This window comes from Sus scrofa, chromosome 13 (genome assembly GCF_054392235.1).
Source record: "Sus scrofa isolate SSC_HxYL_T2T_F1_AM1 chromosome 13, Sscrofa_HxYL_maternal_Yorkshire_Landrace_v2.0, whole genome shotgun sequence".
Taxonomy (NCBI): Eukaryota; Metazoa; Chordata; class Mammalia; order Artiodactyla; family Suidae; genus Sus; species Sus scrofa.
In genome coordinates, this window is record NC_139395.1 from 18,301,741 (window position 1) to 18,326,721 (window position 24,981).

At 45.7% G+C, this 24,981-nt stretch overlaps 1 protein-coding gene across 6 annotated transcripts in view; it reads right to left on the reverse strand.

Annotated features, from left to right (window-relative positions):
• RFTN1 (raftlin, lipid raft linker 1) overlaps positions 1–24,981 on the reverse strand; it is a 220,885-nt gene that overhangs the window by 81,796 nt on the left and 114,108 nt on the right. For all 6 annotated transcript variants that reach the window (XR_014825061.1, XR_014825062.1, XR_014825065.1 and 3 more), the window contains exon 4: positions 21,850–21,958. Coding sequence is in view for 1 of the 6 variants with exons in the window: in XM_021071357.2 (XP_020927016.2) it covers positions 21,850–21,958 (109 nt within the window). In the remaining 5 variants the exon portion in view is untranslated. The remainder of the gene's footprint in view (positions 1–21,849; positions 21,959–24,981) is intronic.

Below are 24,981 nucleotides of genomic sequence, written 5' to 3' on the forward strand. Positions count from 1 at the left end.
AGAGAACAGAAGATGGCTGATACTTAAGCCAAATGAAATTGAGCAAGTAAAGCCATACTGATCACAACAGTGTTGATATATTTTGGTCAGAATGGCTCCTGTGTCAGTGCTCCAGGTTATTTTGTCTGCACAGATGCAGCATTCTTCTTCTCTCTGGCTATCTTTATCTCCATCAGATCTGCTCAAGATTTCTTTTCTCAGATTTACTGAGATACCACTGAAGATTGTTTTCAAGGAATACTTTCTGGAGTCAGTATCCAACCCCCACCCTTCCCCTGTGCAGAGCAGTCTGCCACGGCGGATGCGCCCAGATCAGGAGGGCACAATGGAGAATCACATGTGTTAGGGGTCACCCCTGGCAAATTTGCACAGGCCAGAATTTCTCTCAATGTCTGCCCATCAGCACAGCTTAGAATGGATGTGCTCCAACCAGGATTCTGGAGCAAAAGCAAAGACCTTAGCATCATCCAGGCAGGTGCTCTAAGGGACACAACCTGGCAAAAGGACCTACATCTCCCTCCAAGGCTGCAAGACCCCAGCCACCCAGGCTTCCACTACAGCCAGGGCACACCCAAAAAGGAAGTGGAGAAATCAAATCTCAAAACCTGGGTCAGCAAAGCCTTTAAAGAGAGACTTTTTCATCAGAGTCTCATGGGAATGAATGTCAAAGGACGTGTACCACACTTCACAGTCCATCAGTTTTGTGGCTGCCAAAATCCCATGGCCAGTAAAATAACCTGACCCACAGGTGGAATCTGTCTATACAGAAATGGTTCTGGGGGAAGAATCCCAGAAGGTACAAGGCTAGCAAAACCAAAGAGGTAAGAAAGTGTCCTAAGTTATGCAGAGAAGGACAAATATTCTGCACCAAAAATCCAGTCATATGAGTATCCACTTATCAAGAGCTTACAATGTGACAAACACTGTTCCAAGGGCCTTACACAGACTAACTCATTTCATCCTTACATAACAGTAACAATAGTATTCTTTTTTATCCCTCAAAATTATTATAAAAGATAATTATATATAAAATTATACAAAGATCATTAGACATAATCTGTAGCATCAGTTGAGACAGAGGTTGCACAGCTTTCCCAAGGGCACCAACTAGCAAACAGCAGGTAGGATTCAAACCTGGGCAGTCCGACTCCAAAGTCCATATCCCCACCTGTTACATTGCTCAGCATGCTGCAGTATGTCCTATACTCTAAGCTAGACTGTGAAATATCTGGGCTAGATCTTGAGGAGTGCTGAATGTTTAGAGTCTGGACTTTGATTATGTAGGCAATGAGATGCCATGACGGTTTCTGGCAGCAGTGACATAATCAGTCCTTTCCCAAGGAAAATTCCTTTGCACAGGATATGGTACGGATCAGGTGGAGGCTGGTAATAGGAGTGAGTGAATGGGAGGCAAAGAGAATGGCTGAGGACCTGGGGGTCCCGGCAGAGCTCATGGGAAAGGTCAGGAGAAGTTACACTTGCCACAGGAAAGGATGGGTGAATAGATGGGAACCCCAAAGCAAAGATGGCAGGGACTCAAAGGTGATACACTACAAGACTCTGATGTCTTCAACATTTGGTAACCTATCATCTGAACTTTAAACAGGTTGACACTTTTGAAAGCAAAAGATCAAACTATTAAAGATGGAAGTATGCTGTGACGAAAGACACGAACCTGAATTGTCCAAGCAAACCCAAACACAGGGTCACCTTGTTACACCAGCAATGAAGACCCAGAAAGATGCTTTTACATGGGTGAAAGCTCTCCTCATTTGTCCCTGCCCAGCATGCGACCCCCTTCTTTCTGCCAGTCACCCTCCTGCTCTTACTTCCTTGGCTTCCTCTGGCTGGCCTCTCACGCAAAGGTCAAACCCCTCCCATCCACTCAAGGTCACAACAAGGAAGGTTCAAGTTCTTCCATCTAGACCACCAGGGGACATTCTGCTGCCCTGAGTCCCTCTCCAGCTGGCTTTCCTATCTCATCCTGTCCCTTCTTCTCCGACCCCCCATGCCTCCTTCACTTCCTCCAACTTTGTTATTTTACACTCAAAGCTCCTCCCTATCCAGGGCTTTGGCACTTGCAGTCCTGTTTGGGATGCTGTTCCCCTCAATCTCCCCATGACTGCATTCTCTTTGTCACCAGGGTCCTCTCTTCCCACATGGCCTTCCCTGCAATCTCAGTCTAAAAATGGTCACCTGGTCACTCTTCAGCACTTCTCTATGTTTAATTTTCATCATATCACTTATTTCCACTATTTTAAATTATGGTTTATTTATTTATTTTTTATTTTGTTCTTTTTAGGGCTGCACCCACGGCATATGGAGGTTCCCAGCCTAGGGGTCTAATCAGAGCTACAGTCGTGTCTTTGACCTACACCACAGCTCACAGCAACGCCGGATTGTTAACCCACTGAGAGAGGCCAGGAATTGAACCTGCAACCTCATGGTTCCTAGTCGGATTCACTTCTGCTGCGCCACAATGGGAACTCTGGTCATTTTAAATTATTGTCATTTCCCAGTGAATGAAAGCTCCATGAGGGCAGAAATGTTGTCTATTTTGTCCCCCACTTTGTCCCCAGCATCCTGATCCTAGTAAGTACTCAGTTAATGTTTATGAAAGAAATGAACAGGCAAGAGATTAAAGTTGCAGAATCTGAGCTTACTTCTATGTGGAAACTTCTATGAGTCTACAATTTTGGGAAATGGCCATCTGGGGCCAATAATGTTTTACAAATACACTCATTTGAGATTGTGAAAATGTGCATACCATTTGCTACTTGTGTCATTTTAATAGCGATGAAAATTGACGCATAGAGAAATTAAAGGGCTGTGGGTCCAGGGGTACCTCTCCTTATTTGCAGCCCCTGGGTTTCCAGTTCATCTCTTAACAAACCAGGTCAATCTTCCCCCCAGGAATAGGAAAATATGCAGAGACAAACGATTCCTTAAAACAGTCCTATCAAGGTTAAAAAAAAAAAAAAAAAAGCCTCATAACTAGGCATTCTGCTGGGTCTCCTTTCAAAAGGCACTGCCTCCATCAAAAGAATGTATACATGTGTGTGTGACTGGGTCATCTTGCTGTGCAGTAGAAAACTGACAGAACACTGTAAACCAGCTCTAATGGGAAAAAAAAAAATCATTATTTAAAAAAAAAAAAAAAAAGGCACTGCCTAAGACAAGATAGTGCATTTCCAGGAAAGAAAATAGAAGAGAAGAAAAGAAACAGAAAGGAAAGGAAAAGAAAAAGAAAGGAAAAGAGAAAAGAGCCAGTCAGATGCTAGAATCCTGGAGCTGCTGAGGCTGACAACTCCAATTTTCTCCTTTGATGATACTAGTGACCCTAGAATTCGAAGCTTGGAGCAAAGAACTTGAAGGGCTTATTGAGACTCCTGGGAATGTTCTAGAAAACCAGTTTGAGCATCTTCATGGAACTCGGATCTCAACACCACCACTAAGTGACTGAGGCGAAAGAACTGAAGTTTAAAGAAGTTTAACCAAGAGCAGATGTTTCCCTTCACACCAGGCTGCGTTAACATCCAGAATTCGTGGCTTTTTTTTCCCACCCTTCTCTGATTTACATAAGCTTCCAAAACATTAATGAGAGGCACTTTAACAAAATGTTGAGATGATGCGGTTGGACCAATGCTGTCCTAGTTTTAACCCTTGGTTATGGAAAAACAAAAACCCAAACTCTTCTATCCCCATGACTCCAGCCCAACAAAAATGTAACACAGCTCTAATGGCATTTGAAACCCCCACGCTAAACACGGCAGTTAAACTAAGTACTTGGGGATGGTTTTCATTACAATGTGCTAAAAAAATGAAGGTTTTATTGTTCTTTTTGTAAATACCCTGGAGAACCCTGGGATGGTTTTTCTAGAAGATGAAAATGATTTGAGAGTTTCAGATCTCATGAAGATATGTGATCCCTTTAAGTAACAAATATGTGGGGTTTTTTGGGGGGGAGGGTTTCCATTGACGACTGCTGAGAATACACTTAAAAGATTATTTTCAATGCCCAATAACCCTTACATGCAATACTCAACTCCTTATTTCCACTTCTTGCCTTCATTTTTATTTTTTCTGTATTCCATATAAACCCTGAATGGTCTCAACGTCTTCTCCTAGCAGAAAGAACTGTAAATGAACATAGCATTCTGAATTTACGTCGGTGGCAGGTTGTATTTTCCAAAGATGGCTACGACAACATCTCTCATCCGCCACGATCTGCCAGACCCTTGCCGCGCCCCCATCAAGAGATGGAGTCTATACCCACCTCCTTGGACCAGTATGGCCCTTGACCAATGAGTAAAATGAAAAGGATGTTATGGGACTTCTGAGGCCTGGTCATAAAATTTCCATGAACTTACAACTTGGCTTTTGGGAAGAACCCAACCATATGTTTAGAGGATGCTCAAGCAGTTCTGTGGAGAGGCCAGTAGCCAACCATACTTGCCAGCCCTGTAAGTGTGCTACCTTGAAAGTGGATACCCCAGCCACTGACAGGCCACCAGTGGATACCATATGGAGCAGGGATTAGCTACCTCTGGCAAGTCCTGCCCAAACCGTCCACTGGTGAGCAAAATAAATGACTATGGCTACTGTAAACCCCTGTGTTTTGGGGTGGTTTGTTACACAGCAACAGACTTCCTCTTAAGACACAGTAGTCCTCACTAATTCATACCCATGGGAAGGTACAGGACTGCAGTCATTTCTTCAAGTAAAATCCACATTCCTTCATTAAGGATGCAGCTGGGAGCATTCTCAAACATGCAGAAATGGACACAAGGACAACACACATTCTTCTAAGGAGTGGGCCTCTGGGGACCTGCTTTAATAAAGAGGTAAGAGCGATCTGTAATTAGCCTCTTGGTTTGTGATGATGCATCTGGATTGCAGGGACACACGGGCACCCGGAGGTAAGTACCGCCTCTGCAGCGCGCCTTACATTATTAATCAGCTGAGCAAACCTGTAGGCACATGGAGCCTCCCTTCTTGTTTATCACAAGTTACAAATGTGCAGGGCATGAATTAGTGATGATGTTTTACTATTCAAGAATGACACAGAATGATGACCATGTTCCCACACACCAGCAGACTCAGAAAAAGTCACAGAGCGCCCTGCACTTGAGGCTTCTGAAACAATCCCTCTGTATTCTTCAGGCATCATAAAGAGACTCCTCCATTGTTCTCTGGGAGGTGCCTCAGAAATTAGTCAGAGTGGCAACTGCATCTCTCATTCAGAATGGGAAGTCTTTGGAATAAAGTTTCTATGCTCACTGAATGATGAAGAGTGCCATCAAAAGCTAACGTTATTTCTAGCAGGAATATTATTTAAACATTGTCTTCTCAAGTTTTTCCATCTTGGAGCTCCTGCTGTGGTGCAGTGGGTTAAGAATCCAACTGCAGCTGCTTGGGTTGCTGCACAGGTGAGGATCCGATCCCTGGCCCACTGCAGTGGGCTAAAGGATCCAGGTTTTGCTGCAGCTACTTTTTCAGTACCTAGGAATGCTGCTAGAAGGCTAGCTAGCAGGATGGAGACATAGATTGTGAAGTAATTGAATTTTTTTGGCCACACCCACTGCATGTGGAAGTTCCCAGGCAGGGAACAAACCTGTGCCCAGCAATGACTTAAGCCACAGCAGTGAGAATGACAGATCCTTAACTGCTGGGCCACCAGGGAACGCCAAGAAGTAGTTAATTAGATGGGAAACCTTGGATTAAGCTATCTTCTCTTATTGCTTAGGCTAGATTTATAATAGTTATTAGCACATCCAAAGTATACATCTGGGGTTACTTCCACAGATTACAGCACAACCCACAAAATGCGATCTTGTTTTCCAGTCTTTGAAATACTTAAGAGGTCTAGGCGAACCATTTAAAGTTTAGATTTTCCTCACAACAGAATTTTTTCCCCCATTGGGATGTCAAAAGGCAATGTTTACTTTTGACTTTAAATAGAGAAAAAAGGAGCTTCTTTGTGGCTCAGTGGGTTAAGGATCCAGCATTGTCACTGTTGCGGCTCAGGTTGCTGCTGTGGCATGGGTTCAGTCCCTAGCCCAGGAAACTCCTCATGCCTTGGGTGTGGCCAAGAAGAAAAAAAAGAAAAAAATTGTGAAAATAATGGCCCTTATATTGAACTCCAATTACAATTATTAGTTAAAGGGGAAGACAAAAATAGTTGTCAATCAACAAACACTGATTTACTGGAAGAAGAGCACAAGAAGTACCAAGATAAGCCCAGCAAAATGCATAAAATGAGGGCATATGAAACTGGAATTCAGCACACCCCCATCAAACCCCTGAATTAATCAAATAAGTTTCTTGGATAATGAGGGAGAGATAATTTTAAATTGGATTGACCATGGAATCACAGAATATTCAAGACGACTGATGTGCAAAAACTCATTTTACAGAGAAGGAAACTGAGAATTTGAGAAAATGATGTGCCCCCTGAATGCCCAGTTTAATGAAGGAGTAAATTCCCTTTACCTAAAATCAGGAGAAAATTCTGAAACTGGGCTTTTAAAGTTTCAGATTTCTCCTAGAGGAGGCCAGCTGGTTTCAGTAATTGAGTATTTAGTATGCAAGTCCATCCCCCCACCTCGCCCCAAGTCCTCCTCAGTACTGCTGACTGGTCCTAAAGGAATCCGGCATTCTGAGTGGGAATTCTCCCAAAAGCAGACTAGGGGGAAAAAAAGACTTACACGGGTCATAATCCTGTCACATGGGCTCTCAAAACCCTCCGAAAAGATTCCATGTAATCTCAAGCAGTAAGACTGTAAACCTTCCAGTTTGGGGGAAAGAACGGCCTGCCAGGATAAACTCCACCTCTCAGATGAGACACCCCATCCTCCACGTGCCGTGAGGTTAGTCCAAATTCCCACACTTGTTATCTGGGCTGGAGCCCAGACAAACCCGGCAGACAGGAGGTCTAGCTGAGTGGGGATGCTCAGTGCCTCTGAACAATGCAGATGGCCAAGTTCACCCCATGCTGTAAACCCGTCAGCTACCACATGTGTTCACTGACAGTGCATAATTAGCACTCACAACACGGCCCATCCCATAAAATAGATATATTTTGTGCATGCCATCCATGTCACTCTGGAAGCGTCCCTGGTGAGAACAGCAAATTCCTTATTTGTAAACACGCCTGGCAGGAAGAATGAAGTAGCACTGGATGACATTAAAACCCTCCCAAGTCACTTCCAGGGAGGGCTGACTCCACACATTTCAACCACCCCCAAACACGGACAAAAGTTCCTGCAAGTAACAAGAAAGAGAATATACAGGAATGTCCATCTCCTTGGTGTCCACAGCCTCACCTGCAAAAGCATCTGTCCCTATACAATTCTGATACCTTTCAAGCCTCAGAAACCTATGACTTTCCCTGTCATTCCATAAATACTCACTGAGCAGCTATGATATGACCCACACTCTTCTTGGCATGGAAAAAAGAGAAGTGAAATCATAAACATAAGTAAGTAAAAATAGTAAAGTATCTTAGGAGATTAAAAAGAGGTACAGATGCAGAGCTCCCATTGTGGCTCAGTGGTTTATGAACTCAACTAGCATCCATGAGGATATGGGTTCAATCCCTGGCCTCACTCAGTGGGTTAAGGATCTGGTGTTGCCATGAACCATGGTGTAGGTCAAAGATGCAGCTGGATCCTGTGTGGCTGTGGCTATGTCATAGGCTGGCAACTGTAGCTCCAATTTGACCCCTGGCTGGGAGCCTCCATATGCTGCATAAGTGGTCCAGAAAAGGGAAAAAAAAGGTACAGATGCAAGAGAAATAGAGAAGAGTAAAAGGAATCACTGGGGCGGGGGGTGGAGAAGCAGGAGATAAGCTTTCTCTTAACAGATACACAGTACTGTATATAAAATAGATAAACAACAAGGACCTATTATACAGAACAGAGGAGCTATACTCAATATCTTGTAATAACTTATGAAGGAAAAGAATCTGAAAAAGAATATATGTGTGTTTAACTGTATCACAGCTGTACACCTGTAACTAAGCACTGAAAACAAACTTACTTAAATTAATAAATCTACAAATAAATACATAAATTATTATTATTTTTTGTCTCTTTAGGGCCAGACCCATGGCATGGAGGTTCCCAGGCTAGGGGCCAAATCAGAGCTGCAGCTGCCAGCCTACGCCACAGCCACAGCAACTCAGGATCCAAGTCACGCCTGCAGCCTACACCACAGTTCATGGCAACACCGGATCCTTAACACACTGAGCGAGGCCAAGGACCGAACCTGCATCCTCATGGATGACAGTCAGATTTATTTCCACTGAGCCACGATAGGAACTCCTTAATTTTTAAAAAAATGATGGGCAGGATGGGTGGATGCACTAAGGAGTTAAACTCCTCAAGCAATGATTCGAAGGAAGAGAAGGGGTTAGTCAAGCAAATATCTGGGTAGGGGCAGAAGGTCCATCAAAGTGATATTTCCCGCCAAGAGTCAGACCAATTTCAATAAGCAGAACTTGAGGACTTGATTCACAGATCTGAAAGGGGAAATACATGCTCCATACCTAATCACATGTGGCACCTCCTGGATATAATCTGGATATAAGCTGGGTTTTACCCACCTCCCCAATGTTATTTCTCAGAAAAGAGGGAATTACTTCATGAATTTACTGAGTTTTCCAAAGTATTTCACAACATAAGGCCTCTCTGTCACGTTATTTTGAACAACAAATGTTGACTGGGGACAGCACCCTAACCGAAGCTGGTGTGGGACACTGACTTGAAGTCATCTGGTGGACTCGATTTTTTTCAAAGGAGGAAAATACACTCAACACAAATTTAAAAGAATTCCTATAGTATGAAACAAAGTTTTGGCAGCCGCAGTAAGCAGGCTTCTTAAAGATCATTTTTCAAAGCAATGCAAGGAAGTCTATACACAAATGCAAATGAATGAAATTAACTATTGGGACATAGATGAATTGCACACAGTGTTCAGCAAAAGGTGCCATTTATAAAGGTTACACTTATGCGAGGTTCAAAACCAGGCGAATCTAACCTATGGTGTGAGAAAAGTGACAGAGGCTGCCTTTGGGGAAGAGAAGGCAGGAGTGATGGGAGTGGCCAGAGGAGGTCCCTGAGCTGTTCTGTTTCTTGAGTTGGGTGCTGGTTACCCAAGCGCATTCATTTTGTGCAGCAAACTCACTGAGCTGTACACTTATGATTTATGCACTCTCCTGTATTTGTCATTTTTACTTAAGAGACTTTATAAAAGAGCAATGCAGAGTTAGTGGCTGCATTACGGAGATTTCTCACTCACATATAACCTGGATAAGAGAAAACAACTATCCTAATGTTAAATGAATGGGCACTTAGGACTTAGAATTGAGTTTCCAGTGATAAAATTCATGAATTTTAAAGGGGCTGAAATCCACACAATGTGAATGAAACTAAACACAGTGAGCTGAAACTAAACACGGTGACCTTGCAATTTCTGTTAGACATCCCCAAAGGCCCTCCGATGATGACAGAGACACTGAGGGCAAAGGTGTGTGAAAAGTGTAGAAATAAAATCCTCAAAATGTAAACATGGGGGAAAAAGCACTATTTCCAAATGTATGTATTTTTAGAGAACTTAAAATATGCACGAAGAGGAGTTCCTGTCATGGCGCAGCGGAAACAAATCCAACTAGGAACCATGAGGTTTCGGGTTTGATCCCTGGCCTTGTTCAGTGGGCTAAGGATCTGGCGTTGCTGTGAACTGTGGCGTAGGTCACAGACACAGCCCAGATCCGGCGTTGCTGTGGCTGGGGCATAGGCCAGCAGTTTACCTTTGATTAGACCCCTAGCCTGGGAATCTCCAAATGCCATGGGTGCGGCCCTCAAAAGCAAAAAAGGAACGCAGCTGTCTGCTGTGAGCACAGTTCAGAGGCAGTGGGAGCTAGAAGCTGGTGGCTGTCGCAGCTTGTCCATCTCAGACTGCCTTTGGGGGTTATTTCAGCAGCTAGAGCATCTCAGGGGCCCCACGACCACAGCAATGTCCTGAAGGAGCAGATGTCTGTCCCTCACCTACAGGGAACTCCCAGACTGGCCTCCAGCCCACCCAAACGTCTCTCCTCAGGTGAAGTAACATGGGTCCTGGCACTTCCAACCTCCCACCAAAAAGTGGGGATGGAGGAGAGATGAGCCTTCGCAAGGCACCAAAAGCAACCCAGGAGGGTAGCATGGTACCCTGAGCAGACAGCCTTATGCCCACACAATTTCTCTATAGAACAAAGCGTTCTTGGCTTAGCCGCCTTCCTTCAGTTTACTCTCTGTCCCCTACCCTGGCCCTATCAGTCTTTTGTCTGCTCCAGCAGCCTCTAGAAGTTTCTGATTCCTTCAATGTAGGGTGATTTCTCTGCTGAGTCCATAAAGAAAGTCAGGCCTGTTGGCCACAGACTGCCCAAAGTCAACAACAGGCCACTCTGTTTTACACACATTGAAATGCCATTTTTAAAAATCCCATGCTGATTCTTTCCCCTGATTTAACTACAAGTTCTGTTATTTTATTTCATGTGATATGTGCTCCAAATGCTAAACTACACAGAATGGCAATACTTTTGACATGGCCAAGTTCTAATCCTCAAGTCCAATATTAAGATTCACTTGCTTAAGACAAAATTACATTAAGGAAAACAATGAAAATAATTCAGCAATTCCTCAGAAGTAAGGAAAGAACATCTAAAATTTAAAAGTGAAACAAATGTAGTTCCCACTGTGGCTCAGAGGTAATGAACCCAACTAGTATCCACGAGGACACAGGTTCAATCCCTGGCCTCGCTCAGCAGGTTAAGGATTTGGCATTGCCGTGAGCTGTGGTGTAGGTCGAAGATGTGGCTCGGATCCCGCATAGATGTGTCTGTGGTGTAGGCCGGCAGCTGCAGTTCCGACTTGACTCCTAGCCTGGGAACCTCCATATGCCACAGGTGCTGGCCTAGAAAGACAAAAAGAAAAAAGAAAAAGTGAAACAAAGAAAACAAAATCTTAGGACCTTCCTAGAAATAACATAGGAGGGCACACATCAAGAACATGAATTCTACAGGGTGTATACGCAGCGGATTTTAATTAAAACTGAAAAACGTTTTGGATCAGGCCTTGTAAAGTATGTACTGGGAGTGGAGAGGCCAAAACTGCTTCCACGAAGATCGCCAATGACCTCATGGCCACACTGCCAATGGCTCTTGCTAATTTTTTTCTGATTCTAGTCTTGGGGCACCGACAGGGTTGACCACCCCTCCTCTTGCTGAAGCATCCTCGGCCTCCATCATCTGCATTCCCCTGGCTGCCCTTGGCCCTCTAACCACTCACTTTCTCCCTCCGGTTTCACTGCATTAGCAGTGAATGCTGGAATCCCCCAGGGCTCAGAGAGAGGCCCTCTTTCTTCACACCCCCTTTTTCCCTCGTGATTTTATTCATGACCATGACATCAATTACCATTTGCCAGCTGGTGTCTCCAGCTAAGACCACTGCTCTGAGCTCCTGGACCACCTGTTCCAGAGACTTTCTTATCTCAACAGAGGTCCCCATCCATTCAGAGGCACAAGCCAAACCAGCCTGGTTCCCTGCCTCCCTATCATACTGCTAGTCAATCTGTAAACAGCCCTGGTGATCCCCTGGCTCCAGTCCTTAAAATCCATCCACCTCCCCACATCTACACCAAGATGCTGCTCTGACTCTAACAATAGCTACAACTTAACCATCTACAAAGAGATACTCCAACAGGATCCTAACACATCTACTCCATCCACCCTCTACTCTGCAGCCCTTCCGATCTTTCCAAAATGTAAATTTGGTATCATTCTCTAGTTCCCCCTTAGAACCCTGCAATGGCTTTCCATTGCATTTGGGAGACAGATCCTGAGGCTGGCCTGTGGGTTATGCACACGTTGAGTCCTAACATTCAACCCTCCATCCTCTGTGGTCAAGTCACAATGGCCTCCTTCCTGTTTTTCCAGCCAAACACGCTCCCTCCCACCCCATGGGCTTTTCCAAGCTGGTCTGGTCCCCACTACCTCCACTCTCTCTCACCTGTTTACCCCTCAGATCTCAGCACAAACATCACTTCTTAGAGGGCCACCCTCTCTTCCCACTGCTCCCCTGGGTCAGGGCCCCTCACCATGTTCTACTCCAGAGTACATACCCTTTGTGATGAAACCTCCATCCTGTCCTATCTGCTCTCAGCTGGGCTGTAAGCCTCCTCTGACCAGGGGTGGTCCCAGGACTGGCTCCCTAAGGAATCCCCAGATACCTCCTCAGGATATGGTCACAGAAATAGGAAGGAGCCCTGGCCCACTGGTACCAGGTCTTGGATTCAGGCACAGGGAAAAAATGAAGCATAAGAATTTGTCTCCTTTGGGGTGGGAAGTGATCAAGACAAACATACAATGTCCTTCTTACCCTCAGGCTCAAGTTAACTTCAACCAACCTCCCAGGACAGAGCTGGGAGCTCACAGGCCAAGGAAAACAGCAGGAGGACAGAGAAACCAGAGAGGCTGGGGTGGAGAGGAACTGTAGAAGCAAACAAGCATCCACGCAGCAGGTCCTGCATTATTTTCTCCACTGTGAGCATCTAAGCCTGTGAGGGTTTCCCACCTCCCCTGCCAGCCTCAAGGGAAAGGGTGTCCAGTCCTCTGTGTGAGGCTCAGCCCACCCCCAATCTGCCTCTGCTTTTTTTGTCTTTTTAGGGCTGCACCTGTGGCATATGGAGGTTCCCATGCTAGGGGTCAGATCGGAGCTGCAGCTGCCAGTCTATGCCACAACCATAGCAATGTGGGATCTGAGCCCCATCTGAAAGCTACACCACAGCTCAAAGCAAAGCCAGATCCTCAACCCACTGAGCAGAGCCAGGGATCAAGCCTGCGCCCTCATGAATACTAGCTGGGTTCATTACTGCTGAGCCACAATAGGAACTCCTGCCTCTGCTTTTTATCACCTCTGATTTCCATTAATTTTTACTTCTCTATTGGTACCTTTCAGCTTTTAAAGAGTTTCTGCTGTGGCACAGTGGGTTAAGGATCTGGCATTGCCACAGCTGTGGTATAGGTCGCAGCTGTGGCTCAGATTCCAGCCTGGCCTAGGCACTTCCATATGCCGCAACCAAACAAGAAGAGATGCTCAAATCTCATAGGCAAAACAAACGAGCAAGGATTCCTTTGACCTGTACCCTGTCTTATCCACTTTCTTTCTCTCTTTCTAAATTTACTTACTCTTAAACCCATTGGTGGTGAGGGGGTTGGGGGAGGCTCTGCCTGCTCACACCTTGAAAATTGTTCTTCTAAGATTTATCTGTGGCCTCTGGTGGCCAGACCCAGGGGCCACCCCTCAGTGGTTTTCACCTTGTCCTCTCTCCTGCTGTCATGGTGTTCCCTGGTCTCTTCCTGCAGATTCTGTAACATCGTGCTCCTCCCGTCCCCCTCCTGCTTCAAAAGCTGCCTCCTTTTCTCCTTCTCTGGATCCGTTTCAGAGCTCTTCCCTCTCCCCTCTGCAGGAAGGATTGAGTTCTCACAGGATGAGTTCATCTTGTCCATGGCTCGCCCAGGGGCTACTCAAGTGTGGTCCTCGGTCCACTGCTGGTCCACAAACTTGCTGTTACCAGTGTGTGACAAGATGGGTACAGAAAGTGAGAGGGCACATCTAGATACTTTTCTAGCTCCTCAACATGCCACCATGTTTCATTGTGTTCTATGAATGTTTCACTCCTTAAAGGACTGGAAACAAACGAACAAAACCCAGTCCTTCACCAGAGATGATCTGAGAAACACAGGTGCAAATCTTGTAGTTCTTTATTGATCTACCCGCTTACATTGAGAAACTAGAAGGGAATTCCTCTTGTAGCTCAGCAGTAATGAATCTGACTAACATCCATGAGGACTCAGGTTAGATCTTGGGCCTCGCTCATTGGGTTAAAGATTTGGCATTGCTATGAACTGTGGTATAAGTTGCAGATGTGGCTCGGATGTGATGTTGCTGTGGTGTGGCATAGCCTGGCGGCTATAGCTCTGATTCAACCCCTAGCCTGGAAACGTCCCTATGCCATGGGTGCGGCCCTAAAAAGACAGGAAAAAAAAACAAACAAAAAAAAAAAGAGACTTCCCAGTAAAAAACGTTATCACTTCTCTAAAACAAAGCCAATCGACCAGCCAACCAAACAACAGAAAACCTTGGGATCCTGGGTCCGTGTTTTCCAGGCAGCAAGGATATTAAGTGGTGCCTGCTCCTTTGAGATGGGGACGTACCCTCCAGAAGGCCCCCTGAACCACTTCCCCAATGTCTGACCTGCACCTCAAATAGCCACATCTCCTCCCAAGTTCTAGCACATCCACAACTGCCTTCTGGAACATTCCCCTTGAGTGTCCCACTGGCCCTCGGTCCCAATGAGTCCATCACCAATCTTATTTCTTGCTCCCAAATGGCTCCTGGGGCTGTGTGTTCCTCACCCTCACAAATGACCTCACCTGACATTTCAGTCACCTGAGGGTCATGTTAGGTTCCCTGAGGTTTCTCATCCATGATGACGTCTTAATAATTCTCCCTCTGCATTTTGCTTTTTTTTTTTTTTTTTGGTTTTTTTTAGGGCCATACTTGTGGCATATGAAGTTCCTGGGCTAGGAGTCAAATCGGAGCTGCAGCTACCAGCCTACGCCACACCCACCAAAATGCCACATCTGAGCCACATCTGGCAATGCCAGATCCACAGCTCATGGCAATGCCAGATCCTTAACCCATTGAGCAAGGCCAGGGATTGAACCTGAGTCTTCTTGAATATCGGTCAGGTTCATTACCAATCAGTCACAGTGTGAACTCCTGCATTTCACTTTTAATTTGTCTGTTCACCCAACAAATATGTATTAAGTTCTAGAGACACAGACATGAACAGGACACCCCATTCCCCAGCAGCACCTCAGCCTCTTCTCTGCCCCAGCCTGCTCACTTCCTTCCACATTTCGGGCACCCTCACTGCTAGAACTACACACCATTTTGCCTCAACTCCCTACCCACCTACCAGAGCAGTTCTCTTGGTTTGAGAGTAGGTGGGGGTACAGTAAGGAAGACTTTTAAACACAATTTCCCTTTCACTCTGAGCCAGCACCTTGCACTAATTAAAATTAGACTCCACACTGCACTTGTGGAAATGAAGCCCCAAATACTCAACAATCAGCCAGAATAAACGATGAGTCACTTAGACACCACAGGCAAAGTTCCATTATCCTGGGGATTTGAGATATTCTATTTCATTAAAAGGGAGCCACTGAGATTGAAAATATCTGTCGGGTTCCTTTCTTTCTTTCTTTTTTTGTCTTTTTAAGGGCTGTACCTGTGGCATATTGACGTTCTCAGGCTAGGGGTCAAATGGGAGCTATAGCTGCTGGCCTACACCTCAGCCACAGCAGCGCTGGATCTGAGCCACATCTGCAACCTACACCACAGCTCACAGCAACTCCAGATCCTTAACCCACTGAGGAAGGCCAGGGATCAAACCTGTGTCCGCATGAATGCTGGTCAGATTTGTTTCCGCGGAGCCACAACAGGAACTCCCTGTCGGCTTCCTTTCTTTAGGATAATACACAAGCAGCATTATTTGGTTTTAGGGCAATTCATGTAGTTTAATCCTGGCCACTGAGTTTCTGACCATGAGCTGCTGCCTCCCCCTCACAGGACAGGGCAGGGGGTCTGCCTCACCTTCTGCCTACATTCAGCCTAAGACAAACCCAGTTCTGAGTGGATTGGGCAGGTCCATCATAAAAGGAGTGAATCTGAGAAAAAGAGCGCAGAGCTGAGGGCCTGAAGGTGAGGCCCTAAAGTCTCACATGGACAATGGTAGGAAGTGTGGCTTTCAGGCCTGGAGCTCCAGCTTCCACTGTGGGAGGGGGGAGGGCCTTCCAGGTGCTCCAAAATCTGTCATCACATACCAGACGTGGTCACACCCATTTGCCTCCAGGCCCAACCCGCCCAACCCAGCTTTCTGGCTCAGACAGTCCCCTCCCTGTCCCTGGGGCTCTGCAGACTAGGCGACTAGGCTCAGTGATCAGGAATACGGCCTCTGGGCCAGACCGGCTGCATTTCTACCCAGTCTTCCCTTTCCTGGGTGTAACTCTGGACCAAATGCATAGTGTCTCTGTGCCTCAGTTTCTTCACCTATAAATGGGGATATGCCTTTAGACAGGTGAGATGAGGGTTAAGGGTACAGTGCTCACAGGGAACTATCCTTAATATCCTGTAATAATCCGCCATGGAAAGGAATGTGGAAAAGAACGTGTGTATGCGTGTGTGTGTGTGTATACATATATATACTGTGTGTGTATATATATATATACTGAGTCACTTTGCTGTACAGCAGAAATTAACACAATGTTATAAATCAACTATATCTCAATAAAATAAATGTTGTACAAGAGAGTATAGTGGAGTTCCCTGGTGGCTCAGTGGGTTGAGGATCCAGCGTTGTCACTGCTATAGCTCTGGTTACTGCTGTGGTGTAGGCTCAATCCCTGACCTAGGAACTTCCACATGCTGTGGACAACCACCAAAGGAAAAAGAAAAGAAAAAAAAAAAAAAGAAAAAGAGTATAGTACTTGGAAAGCCATTTAGCACAGGATCTGGCATCTAGTGGGATTCCTTCCGTGGAATAAAATCCCATTTAAAATTCAAATTAATCTACAGATGCATAAATGTGAGTCAGCAGCACATAATACAGACAGACCAAGTAATTCCACCCCCCCCCTTTCTATATTACTGCCCCAGGGGAATTCCTGCCCCTGGAGCCTGAGGCTCCAGGCCATTTCCTACGTGTTTATAATAAGTAAACCACCAGGAACAAGCTTCCCCCTCCCTTTGTCCGTCCCACACTTCAGCCAATCAGGATGAGGCTCTTTCTCAGCCTTGAGCCTTTCTTCCACACCAGGAACAGCACTGTCCACCAGCCCCCTCCACCTCTGCAAGCGCCCACCACTCACTGTTCATCCTAGACCACACTCTCCAGAGCCTTCCCCCCACTCTCCAGGATCTTCCTGGTCCTGCCCAGTCCCATGGCCCCCCACTGGAGTGCACCCTCCCTACCATGGAAGGACCAGCCAGGCCCCATCATTCAGGAGTCCCAGCCCCTGGAAAAGCCCGCCCCCCTCCTCTCTGAGTTGCTTCCTCTGGCCTAGAAGGGAGACACCACTGCCTCTGGCATGGAAATTCTGTGCAGCACAAACCAGAAAAATGTGTGCAATGACTCTGCAAACTTTAAAGTGCTTTCCAAACAGCCAGACACTTTCCCAAGAAGCTCCAAAGAATGTCAAGTCATCTGAAGATGAACATATAGGCTCTTCATTCTCTATTACCCTGACTTCTTCACAATCCTTTGGGATCTCTGAAGATTAGGAAATTCCAAGGGGTCCCACAAACCCACCAACCACACAAGACAGGCTCTGGGCGTACCTGGTGGGCTGGACTTTTGTCTCAAAGGGACAAAAGGCATCAGCAAAGCTCTCCCACAGCCCTGCAGCTCCGTCTTTTGAGCATTCAGCTCTAGGGTTTGGAAAACATATTTTCTCCAAGTCTGCACATAAATCTGCATCTTAAATGTTCTGTGGTCCCTAATAAATAATTTACAGAAAGGGCCAGTTGGATGAAGCACAGCGGGATACAAAAGGGAGAAGCACAATGCAGTAGCCCAGATTTAATTTGATCAGCTGAAGTGCCCAGAGAATCACCAGGCCACACTGAAAGGAAGACAGCCATCTTCCTACAGCACCCTGCACCCTCTGGGAGGAATGGGGATGGGAAAGGGCTGGCATCTTCAGCAAATTTTACATGACACAGATACAAATTACTTTATTTTTTCCTAATTGTGGAAAATAACAAAATCTCCTTCCCTTCCCTTTAAGCATGTCCTCTATCCAAAGGTTCTGCTAATTTACAACATTTGGTGGGAAAATAATACTGGGGCATTGTTTTTAAGAAAAAAAAATCTCATCACTTTGAGCTTAATTCTACTGTGCGGAGAAGAATAGGAGCTGATCCTGCACGATGGCACAATGACAAAATGAGTTAATTACCATCTCATCAGAAGATGGATCTACTTGTCATAGAAACAGGAGCCATTATTTCACACAAAATAATGACCCAGATAGAAAGCAATGTCTGTAGGCACTAGCCGGCAGTGACACAGCTTCATCTTGGCCTAAGTGAATGGCAATTAACAAGTGTCACCACCATATACATATATATGTGTGTGTGTGCATGCGTGTGTATCTAAATATGTATGTGTGCACATATATATATATATATGTATGTATGTATGTATCAAGCTATTTAAGTACTTATTTACTGAAAATACACAGGTAATTTTTATTGTCTTCCCAGTGATGATAAAAAAATTTACACACATGTGAAATCCTGCCGTCAGCTGGAACAGCTGCTGACCTTGCAGAGATGCCTCCAGTCCTCTCTCCCCTTTGCACCAGAGGAGGTGTTTTCTCCAGAAATCATGTCCAACAATAGAAACGAGGAGCAGAGGAAAGGGGCCCAGTTCCATCATCTTGTCCCTCTTCTCCGTGTTGTCATGGCCACTGGCCTAGAACTAAAGCCATGGACAACAGTGATAGACAGAAATGCTGGGTCCTCCCAGGTTGAGCCCCCAGCCACTGACAGGGCAGGGTCCAATGGCAAGGCCACCTCAGCACCCCTGGGTTCTCCAGGGTAGGAAGCTTCACTTCCACTTTGCTGACCATGACCATGACCTGCTTCTCTAATGAGAGAAGCAGAGATGAGTGAGTACAGGGTTCCTTTCTGGAGACCAACTTTGGCTCAGAAATCTCAGTGCCACCCAAGTGTGTATGTCATGTAGACTGCCTGAACCCAGGAATTTTTACCTGAAAACCAGGGTATAGGTAAGACAGGGGCAGGATGGCACAGTGAGCTTTAAAGTGTATCATTTTCAAAATGTTAAAAATAGAATGCTTATATAAACAGAACAAGCAGGTGGAAATAACTGATCTAATTATTGAACAAATAATTCATGAGATACTGATATACACACACACATACAATCAGTGGGGGGAAAAGAATGGTGGAATAAAATAAGTTAACATGAAAGTGGTGGAGTTCCTGCTGTGGTGCAATGGGCTCAGCGGCATCTCTGCAGCACCAGGATGCAGGTTCAATCCCTGGTCCGGCACAGTGGGTTAAAGAGTCTGGTGCTGCAGTAGCTACAGTGTAGATGGCAAATGCAGCTTGGATCTGATGCCCTGACTTGGGAACTCCATATGCCACAGGGCAGCCAAAAAAAGAGAAAAAAAAAATACAAAAGTGGCCAATGTCCTTACAGGGCCTACAAACCATAACTCTGAGGTTCTGTCCTCTGTTGGAGAGACACCCAGCTGCACTGCATCTGACACTTGGCGTTCGAGTATCCTCTCATCAGGCTGCTTACAACCTGATATGGGTCAGTCATGCAACGGTCTGGTTTGGTTAAGACAAAAGTACCAAAGTACATTTTTAAAAGAGTATGTTTGACAGTATGGCTAGAGCCTAGGCTTTCATCTTAGTAAGTCACTCCCCAAATATTCCAATCATCTGAGCTTTAATTACAAAACCATTTCTACAGCTATCTTCCCCCAGCGCTTAGATCATAGGGTAAATCCCACCTCTAGAATGTCCCTACCGAGTATTTTTTAAATTTTTTTATTAAAGTATAGTTGATTTATAATGTTGTACCAATTTCTCCTACATAGCAAAGTGACTCAGGCATATATTCCCTTTCTTATATTATCTTCCACCATGGTCTATCCCGAAAGATTGGATATAATTCCCTGTGCTGTACAGTGGGATCTTGTTATTTACCCATTCTAAATGTAGTAGTTTGCATCTGCTAACCCCCAATTCCCAGTCCATCCCACTCCCTCCCCTGTCCTCCTTGGCAACCACACATCTGTTCTCTATATCTGTGAGTCTGTTCTGTTTCATAGCTCGCCAAGTGTATCTGTTTTTTTTGGCCACGTCTGTAGCATGTGGAAGTTCCGGGGTCAGGGATCGAACCCTTGCCATAGCAGTAACCTGAGCTGCTGCAGTGACAATGCCAGATTCTTAACCGCTAGACCACAAGGAAACTCCTGTCCCTACCAGGTTTATGAGAACATTTGATTTGCATCAATCCAAAGAAGATGGCCCTATGTCTACAGACAACTCCCCTAAGTTACAAAACCACCCATGTTCTCAGGCATTTGTGAACAAAAGCTGCTTTTCCTCCCATTTCTTAAGGAATGATCTGAATTCTACCAGAGCAGAAAGAGTCTCCATTCTCCTAGTAAACTCCCCCAATATTTGATTTTTCTTTTTGGACGCACCCTTGGCATGTGGAAGTTCCCAGGTTAGGGGTCGAATTGGAGCTACAGCTGCTGGTCTTCACCACAGCCACAGCAACACGGGATCCAAGCCACACCTGCGACCTACACAGAGCTCACAGCAACGCCAGATCCTTAACCCACTGAGCAAGGCCAGGGATCGAACCTGCATCCTCACAGATACTAGCCAGACTCATTTCCGCTGAGCCACGATGGGAACTCCCACCCCAATTTTTGACCTAAGAGGCATCTGAGTCCTGGGCTACAGGTCTTGGCCCCCAAACTCTACCTGGGGGTTATTCCCCGGGGCCTTGTAGAGTCTGAACACTAATAACTGTAGAAGGGAGGGGGCAGGGAGTGAACAACAGTAACAAAGAAGCACTGGCTGTTTAAGGGGACCGCTCAGTTTTTTCACTCTTCTTCAAGATTTCTCTCCACAGCCTCCCGTTGCTCTTGTAGCCCTCACCTGCCCTTTCTCGTCGAAGCTCCTTTGATCTTCTTTTGATTCCCCTTGCTGCCAAAAGTCCTCGTGCAAGCTGCTCCCTCGTTTTGGAGGGGTCCCAAGCTACCTCACCGCAGCCCCATTAGGCCTCACCCTTCTGTCTCAGCCGGAGGCGCCTCACTAACGCCCAGACCACAGCATCTGTTGGCTGCTTCCCCCACCACTGCTCAGGCTCAGCACACGGTCAGGAGCGCTTTACCACTGTGAGGACATGCGGGCAGGGACCATAGCTACTTGTTCCCTGTACCCCAGCACCTAGTACAATTTCTGGCCCAAAATGACGGCCAACAATATCTATTCAGGAATTCACTAATTGATTGACTGGCTCACAAACAATCATAATCACCTCTGTAGGACAGGGACTTGCCAGCTATTGTGGAACACCAGGGAGGGGAAGACAAGGCAAGTATCCAGCGATGAACTTAGGCCTCGTTTGGGCAAAGACATTCTTCCTGCCGTAAATGTCAGCATATCAAAACTCAGCGCACCCTGCAATTAGGCAGGAAACCTCATACGGCTCAAAGAGAAGTTCAAAACCAGACACATTTCTGGGCAGAAAATGAACCTCCTGCAAAGAGGCAATTTTCCCTGGTATGATCACACGCCAGTGGTCACTGGACTGTGGCAGCTCCCACCCTAGGAAAAGAAGGGGGCTCATGGCAAAGAAGACCCACAGTGTAAGCGGAAGGTGGGACTTGGGGGGCTCACACATGTCATTGACGGGGTCCTGGCAGTGGGCCCACAGACCTGTCAGCTGTTAACACGACTCTAGCCCGAAAAGACAGGGTCTACCATCCTGGGAGGAGGGGAAGCTACCTTGTTCCAGAGTCAAGGCCAGCCTGAGTGGGAGGGGACCGCCCTCTTTGGGGTCACCCAACGTCCAGGGCAGGGCTGGCCTGTGAAGTGCAGCCCACCTGCCTGCAGGCAGCCCCCAGCCTGGGCACTCAGGTGAGCTCTCTGCAACCCCTTTCAATGGCGTCCCGACTGCCACGCTCACCTTCTTGATGAATTCTGGGATGATTTTTTGGCCTGTCAGATGCTCTAGGGAAGAACAGCAATCTAATTCCAAGATGTAGCCTTCATTTTGAAGATCTGTGTTCTGAGACCTGAAAAGGGAAACACACACACACATAAATTAAGATTTTACACTCTATATAATATATACATTATATATTAGCTATGTATAGAACTGTTGGGTGTTTAATGAAATCCTAAATTCCTTTCTGAAAGTAATTGCCAAAAAGGCAGTCCTGAAAAAATAATTTATGGTAAACAAGTCAAATACTATGGCGGGATCTACATCATGGAAAGACCTCCAAGACATATCATCAAGGAAAACACATCATTATGAATGATGAGTTTAGTACAATGTGGCTTATACATTAAACAAACACACACATACTCCAGTAACATATATTTCCACTGGTTTATGTCTGCCAGAGCATGGAAAAAGAACTAATAAGACACAGAGCAAACCAATAACCGCAGTGACCTCTGGAGGATGGAGAGGGCCTGTGTGGGAACCGGCTTGGGATGATGATGGTGAGCTAAAGCGACTTTGGCTGTATGTCTAATTTTTCACTTTTCCAGAAGAGAATATCTTAATATATCACTTAGAAAATTAAAAATAGGAGTTCCCATCTCAGCGAAGCAGAAACAAATCCAACTAAGAACCATGAGGTTGTGGGTTTGATCGCTGGTCTCGCTCAGTGGGTTGGGGATCCAGCGTTGCCGTGAGCTGTAGTGTAGGTCGCAGATGCGGCTCAGATCTGGTGTTGCTGTGGCTCGGGTGTAGGCCAGTGGCTACAGTTCCAATTAGACCCCTAGCCTGGGAACCTCCATATGCTGCAGGTGTAGCCCTAAAAAGACAAAAGATTAAAAAAAAAGGAAAGAAAATTAAAAATAAATTTTTATAACTTTTAAGGGGTTCAACCTCTACAGAGGGCAATCTGGCAAAGGCCATGAAAACTAAAGACACATGAAAGAATAGTCCATCCACAGATGAATGGATAAAGAAGATGTGGTGTATATATATATGTGTATATATATATGTATGTATATGTGTTATATACATATATACAGTGGAATATTACTCAGTCCTAAAAATGAATGAGGAGTTCCCTGATGACCTAGCAGTTAAGGATTCAGTATTGTCACTGCTGTGGCTCAGGTTCGATCTTTGGCCCAGAAACTTCTGCATGCTGCAGGCATGTCCAAAAAAATGGATTAAATAATGCCACTTGCAGCAACACGAGTGGATCTAGAGATTATCATACTAAGTCAGAAAGAGAAAGACAAATATCATATAGTATCACTTATATGTGGACTCTAAAATATGACAGAAATGAATTAATCTATGAAGCAGAAACAGACTTACAGACATAGAGAACAGACTCGTGGTTGCCAAGGAAGAGTGGGGTATGGAGTGGAGTTCGGGGTTAAAAGATGAAAACTATTACATATAAGATGGATAAACAACAAGGTCCCACCATATAGCACAGGGAACTATATTCAATATCCCATAATAAATCATAATGGAAAAGAATGTGAAAAAAAGTATACATGTACTGAATCATTTTTCTAAGCACTAGAAATTAAGACAACATTGTAAATCAACTATATTTCAATAAATTTTTTAATTTAATTTTTTTATTAGAGGATAGTTGATTCACAGGTTTGTGTCGATGTCTGCTGTACAGCATAGTGACCTGGTCATATACACAAATTGTTTTTCTCATACTATTTTCCATTGTGTTCTACTCCAAGAGAAAAAAAAGAAAGATAAGGCAACTGAAGCGGAAATTCTGGGAAAAGAGCAGATGTGAAGGGCTATCTGAGGCAAACACCTTTGGTCCAGTCAAGGCAGAGGCATCCAGCATGTCCCACCCCTTCCCCTCACAGGTGGTGGGGCTGCTTCCCTGTCCCCACCATACAGATGTGCAGTGACCCACTGCTGGGTGCTCTTGGGACAACCAGCAGCAAGTGGTCACCAGAAGGAAACCCCACCACTCCATGCCACTACTTTGAAGGGCTCCTGGACAACACTACGTGAGCCAATGGACACCTGGGAGCCACGCATTTGTCAGAAATTGAAGGTGACTGGTTGGTTCAACGGGAAAGTTGACAAAAGTGGACAGCAGCCAAGCCTCCAAGACCATGCCCTTTCCCTGTGGGGAGCACGACCTAGAGACCAGGGGCAGGCTCTCCCAGGCTCACACCACATGTCCAGCAACTCCCCACTGCCAAGTACAGAGCCGGGCCCTCCCGGCCCCGTTAGGGGCATCCTGGCCAAGCAGCAGGGACCCCTAAAGCCCCCCTGCCCCTCCTTCCCCAGAGCAGGGGTAGCCAGGATGGGCACCTTCACACTGTACTCCTGAGACATGTACATCCCATCAAATAAACACTCTCTGAATGCCTATTTGCTATCATATTTCAAAGATGAATTTCTAGGAGTCTTATATATCACTCAAAGCCATCTATGCTGCCATCAACCATCTGGGTATGATTCACATGAAATTCCAAAGAGGATTCGGAGTTCCCGTCATGGAGCAGTGGTTAACAAATCCGACTAGGAACCATGAGGTTGTGGGTTCGGTCCCTGCGCTTGCTCAGTGGGTTAACGATCCGGCGTTGCCGTGAGCTGTGGTGTAGGTTGCAGATGCGGCTTGGATCCCACATTGCTGTGGCTCTGGCGAAGGCCGGAGACCACAGCTCCGATTCGACCCCTAGCCTGGGAACCTCCATATGCCGAGGGAGCGGCCCAAGAAATAGCAAAAAGACAAAAAAAAAAAAAAAAGAGGATTCGTTTCTCCTAGGTGTGCAACTGTGATTGGGTAAGCAAACGTCAACAACTTACTTTGATTTTATCTTTCCCTCTAACATATCTTTTCAGGGGTAGGGATGGAGGTGCCTACTTTTGAAATGTAAACAAATCTTTCAAGGGCCAAACTGGAATAAACTCATTCCAAAAGAAGTAACCAATGCTGAAGCTCAGCCTTCCCATTTGAAAACTTCATCAGCGACTACACTCACATTCTCATTTTCCCCACACATTCCTATTCTCACCCCAACCTAAATAAAAGACATACTAAGAGGAACTAAAGCAGAAGATCTCAGGCTTCTGCAAGAG